The sequence below is a fragment of the Ruditapes philippinarum genome, unplaced genomic scaffold (genome assembly GCF_026571515.1).
Source record: "Ruditapes philippinarum isolate M1 unplaced genomic scaffold, ASM2657151v2 ctg9061_1_1_1_1, whole genome shotgun sequence".
NCBI classification, from domain to species: domain Eukaryota; kingdom Metazoa; phylum Mollusca; class Bivalvia; order Venerida; family Veneridae; genus Ruditapes; species Ruditapes philippinarum.
Genome location: NW_026861733.1, coordinates 30,705 through 36,154, shown reverse-complemented (window position 1 = coordinate 36,154; position 5,450 = coordinate 30,705). Strand labels below are relative to the sequence as shown.

General features: G+C 32.7%; 1 protein-coding gene across 1 annotated transcript; it reads right to left on the bottom strand.

Moving 5' to 3' along the window:
• Positions 1-654: 654 nt before the first annotated feature.
• LOC132716652 (putative nuclease HARBI1) lies at positions 655-4,744 on the bottom strand. The gene is made up of 3 exons (XM_060699975.1): positions 2,767-4,744; positions 2,068-2,203; positions 655-1,443 (listed from the first exon to the last, which is right to left on the bottom strand). The coding sequence occupies exons 1-3, from the start codon at positions 3,224-3,226 to the stop codon at positions 1,347-1,349; spliced, it is 693 nt and encodes a 230-aa protein (XP_060555958.1). The 5' UTR covers positions 3,227-4,744; the 3' UTR covers positions 655-1,346.
• Positions 4,745-5,450: the final 706 nt, after the last annotated feature.

Here is a 5,450-nt window from a genome sequence, read left to right as displayed (position 1 = left end):
AAGTAAGCAAAACTTCACTGAATGTTTTTGACGTGATATAAATATAGGTACATACATAAATTTGAATGTATCCTCACATTGCTACAGTGTTATCAGCCTTTTAAGAAACACCTGGCCTGGCTAATTAAAATATGCCAATTTCAGCACTGGTTTCTTCATGAAAAAGCGGCTACACTAATTACTGCCGAGTAAGAGCCGATTTGCAGTTATAATGTGATTTCGTGAGCCATTTTGCTTCCTTTTAAATTTAGATAATTCCTTGAAAATGGTTAAATTTTACTACAACATTTTTATCTATAAAGGAAAATACATGTCAGTGTAGCCCAACAAATTGTGCGCAATGGCTTTTTATTATATAAATGATGGTCGCCCGTATGATACTTCAGTTTGTAAAAATCGGTCTCCGAAATATTGAGATTAATGGCAGAGTAACCCTCCTAGTCTGACGGCAGAGAGATAGCAACTTTAATCTCTTCCTATATTTGACAAACTAAACAAACAATAACAGCAAGTATATACGATGTAACAATATAGTTCGTGTCTTCTAAATATAGATAGCATACTTGTTAGTCACTAGCCAAGTATTACTCAGAGATGTTATCACTTTTTTTCTCAAAAAATGCTTAATATTGGTATTTTATTACAACAGTTCCCTCAAAACATACTCATTTGCTATATACATGAACCATCATTTGCATCTCAGTTCTGTTGGCAATTGGTATAACTGTAGTGAATAAGTATTTTGTATAGAAGTCAAAATACTACTTTTTTATATTTTGCCACCTTCATGATACACAACTGCATGCTATGTGCTGCTTTAGTCAGTTGTAAAACATCTCTTAATACTTTAGTTAAACATTATTATTATTTCTATTATACATAGCTTGACATGTCTAAAGAATTAAAGAACTTGATTTATGTGCCATTAATAGTAAGAGTATAGGACGAAACGAAACTCTAGATACTACTATGTGGTGATTGATTGATATATATGTCACTTGCATCATAGTTTGGGGACCTTTCTGTTGAAAATGTGTCAGAGTTAAATCGTATACATATACATGCACAGTGCGTTAACTGAAGTGCAGGTATAAGTTACCCGCACTCAAGAGCATGCCCATGATTGGCTCATTTTTTGCTGGGGTTTACTTATTGTGACGGAAGAGAAAGAGAAAGCGACAGAAATATCGTATTCAGATGCTCGTTCTTTGGTTTCTTTTTCCCGGGATTTCATATTGTGACAACAAGGAACGTGTTTTAATGTTTGACTATGATACAAAAGAGAAAGAACATCAAAACACTCGGCAATCTGATTAATACTTGGGGGCTTCGCCCCCTCGTACAAATCAGATAACCTCGTGTTTCGATGCTCTTTCTAAGCGAATTTTTTCAGCTGTATCTGTCGCCAAGAATGGTGTCATTAGGAAAGGTCTACATGGATACCTACAAATGTAATTTCAGTGTAATGTTATTCCAAGATAATAAGAAGAGCCACCATTGAGTGGGGACAATGCTCCCACTTTTTATTACAAATCGGAGGAAGAGCACTGAATGTCATGGTCAAATAAAGTTTATGTTCATTTTTATATTAGCCTTCTTTTCTAAATGGAGGTTATGCGCAAGCATGAATAATACAGTACATAAGTTAATGACAAAAATCAATCCAATCCGGCCTAGACAATTAAAGCACATTTCAATAATTTAACCTTCAAGTTATAATAAATATCAAGCAGCATTATATCATTCAAGAGTCATGGTCTACTCAATTAGTCGTATCTTAAGATTGAGTTTGAAGATTGTCCGTTAAGAAACAAAACTATATTATCACTGAAAGTTTTTAGGTGGCAACTGAAAAAAACATGCAGCTTTACAACACCTCGAGCTGTTATCAATTATCTATTTCATAAATAAATTCCCGTTACAATTATTTCTGTCCAGCGCATGTGGCCCTTTTTAATATAAATAAATTAAAATTGCATAACTAGGCTCTAAAATGAATTGACAAATCAAATGTTTCCATCTTTTATAAGATGTTAAGCAATATATTGAATTAAATAGTTTAAATACCCGCTATCACCGAGAAGGACCCCATCTGAAAAACTTTTGTTTTCTTTCTCAAGACGCTGACAAAGCCCCGATGTTCTGAAAACATGACTGTCATGGCACGAACCTGGCCAACTTGCATTTACACTCGTGAATTTACCTATAGTAGAACATACTTGATGAATACATAGTTAAAAATTAAAATATTGATAATACTTGTGAGTCATTATTATATTAGCTAGACACACTTGTCTTGGAGTACTTGGAGTAGTCTTGAGGTGTCATATGAACTTTTGGGGAAGTTAAAGACACACCATGTAGAAAAAATGAATTACTTTTAACAGTTATGAATTATGAATTCATCTGATTTTCAATGACTTCATGGTACCTTCACGAAGTTGAAAAAATCTCTTTTTTTAATCTTAGAACTTTAAAGATTGAAGAATTCCTTTACGCGTATCTGATCATACTTTCTAGCCAATATTAATAAGTTGTAAGTAGGTTAATAAAGGCGAATTTTTTTATTTTTTTCATTTAATTATCCAAAATAATTAAAAAGTTGACTGTTTGCACTAAGTATATAGATATCCGTGAACATACGGAAAGTGATACCGTTTTATCTTTAGACCGATTTTCCCAAAGTTCGTTTATTATTTATTGTTGTAAGCAGCTTTGACCTAAATCATGATACACAAACGAGTTTGAAAAATAGTGAAAATATACCTTCATTATCACAGACAGCTTGTACAGAAATACTATGATAGCCTTGTCTGTTTACGAAGGAGGCCTCATCGGTCTTTGGTGCCTGAATCCTCACATGTGTGCCGTCAATGCAGCCGATTACATTTGGAAAGCCGGCGATATCGTAAAAGTGAGAAGAAATTTTCTTTTTTTCCTTATTATGTGGCCAGCGCACAAACTCATGGATGTGACTTACTAGCGCATCTGTGACACCGTCAACCGCTCTTGACACAGAACTTTTGATAAATCCGCAGGTATCCCCAATGACTTCATACATGGAACCAGATGCAAAGAATCTTAATGCTAGCAACACCTGATTACGTGGTGAAATGGCATGGTTTCTTTTAGTACTCCTTTTTATGTCATTTTCTAGTAAATTTACAACATAATTCACATCTTCATTACTAAATCTGTACCTGCGTATCATTTCACTGTCAGTCATTTCATGTAAATGCGAGGTATAGCGAAACTGACTAGTACAGTTGATCAAATAAAAAATGAAATGACTTATATACTCCACATTAATTCTCGTAAACTAGAAGTGGGATCGAATATTTAAATAAGTCCTGTAATGCATTCATAATTGACATGTCAATAAAATCAGACTATATATATCAATGTAGTTTTTTTCACAGAGGCTCCATTGGGGCAGTGGTAACGAACATTCCCAGTAACAAAAAAGTTGAATCAATGAAATAAGACAAAATAAATAAATACAATGAAAAATATAAACAAAGATTAACTAATGAAATGAAATTTACTCTCATTTAATCAAAAGGTACATCCGCTGAATGAATTATTTCCACTGAAAAAAGCCTGAATCAATATTGGTAACAGTTTATAATCCGCCTCTAACAATGGATGTCTTTTAAATATCTTTCTTTTGCGGCAGCGAAAAAAAAACTTGAAAAAATTGACTGAACCATTATGTAGCTTACGATTTATTTCTATTACAAAAAAGAAAACATTATGCCATTGCAATAAAACAGTTGTAGTATATGAACCTCGTTAGTTGCGATGATATAACACTGGCTGGGCGACATCTCGGGATGTTTCTGCAAAAAATTGTCTCGGTCTTACGGCCTCGCCATATTTAGCAGAAACATCCCTTGATGTCACCCAGCCAGTGTTATTATCCTCGTAACTAACTCGTTAATATAAAAGTTTAAAATATTTTCTACAAATATAAATCAAGTTTATCTAAAAACCGGTTTATTGTGTATTGGTCGGTCTACGTGACTTTAAACCGACAGTCGATACGAAAAATAAAATCTACTTGGGTATTCCATTATGTGACGTCACACTTCACAGGTGACTTAATTTCGCGTATACTTTATTGATCGTTTCAGAAGGTTAAAGAAGAATGTTTTAGTTGTGAGTGTAGCATAATTATTAAAACGTCAGATATTAGCTTTAAACAGGATTATGGAGTGCGACATCACGAGGTAAAAGGGTCAAGAGGTTTTCGGGATATCGAACTTTAAAAGGGTCATGAATACGTAATATCTATAAATAGACAATGGTGTGATTTGTTGAATTTTCATTTGTTGCGAATATAATAGCTTCATACTTACTGTTTTAAGTTTTCTTTCATCTGTTGATCTACTGTGATTAAATATGAAATTCATATTTAAACATTTGGAATGAAGACATTTTAAAGATGAACCTTGTGCACCTAGATCTACTTGTTTCATAACACTGTGAATGGATTAAAGAAGACACATTTCCGTAAGTAATAAATTGCAATATATCTAGATCATGTATTTTATTTAATTTAACTGATTCAGTATTTCTTTTTCGCTGCATTTTGATCTTATTCAAGCAGACAGCATCATTTTCATTGAAAAACATGTCTTATTTTTTGTGTTGCTTTTTTGTTTGTTTGTTTATTTATTTACATATGTCATGACGTTTTTTTCCGGTCACTTTCGGTTTCCAAAGTTAAACATATCGACTTTTGTTTTAAAAAAAGGTTTAAAAAGGTTAACGTCGTTTATTATAACTTTATCGATATTTTTAAAACTAAACAATTTTTGCGAATCTTAGGCCAAAAATAAAATATTGTTTGCTTCCCCTCCTGCTACCTACCCTATAAAATCACAGCTACCAAAAATTGTTAATTGCCAAACAAAGACAAAAATTTATTTTCACAAAATAAAAGGCTAGGTTCAGTCTGTTAATGAGAATCACATGTTCATATCTGTTTTATGTTTTTATTTTTGCAAACTGGGATAAATGCGGAATTTACCAAAAAAATCATGAAAACTTTGATTTAATTTTTTTTTTATAAAATATGCTTGGCATTCACGATTTGTTTTGAAATCCCAATGATTTTAGAAAAAAGAATTAAAAAAATATTTTGGATTAAAGAGAAATATATTTATACCTACCTATCAAAAAATGCATGGGTTGCGGGAGGGGGACAAAGAAAATGTTAAGGACAGCTTAAATATACCTTGTTTAAGAGCAGAATTTGATTTCGTTCGGTGCTTTGAGGGTCTATTTCCAATGAACGCTGTACAAAATTGAGAAAAGTAAAGGATTCGTTCAGACCTGACGAATATTAAAACCATGTATACCTCCGCATTGTGACGAAAAAATTGCTATCTATCTATAACAACTATAGTTGTTAACCTCATAACTATATATGGAGTAGACTCCTTTCT

Bases quoted from the DNA above. Each gene is read 5' to 3' on its own strand.
- LOC132716652 (XM_060699975.1), bottom strand. From the start codon at position 3,226: ATGACTGACAGTGAAATGATACGCAGGTACAGATTTAGTAATGAAGAT. The intron at 2,204-2,766 runs GTATATTTTCAC...GTTCTACTATAG, and splicing joins AGCTGTCTGTGATAATGAAG to GTAAATTCACGAGTGTAAAT. The intron at 1,444-2,067 runs GTATTTAAACTA...TTACATTTGTAG, and splicing joins GTCCTTCTCGGTGATAGCGG to GTATCCATGTAGACCTTTCC.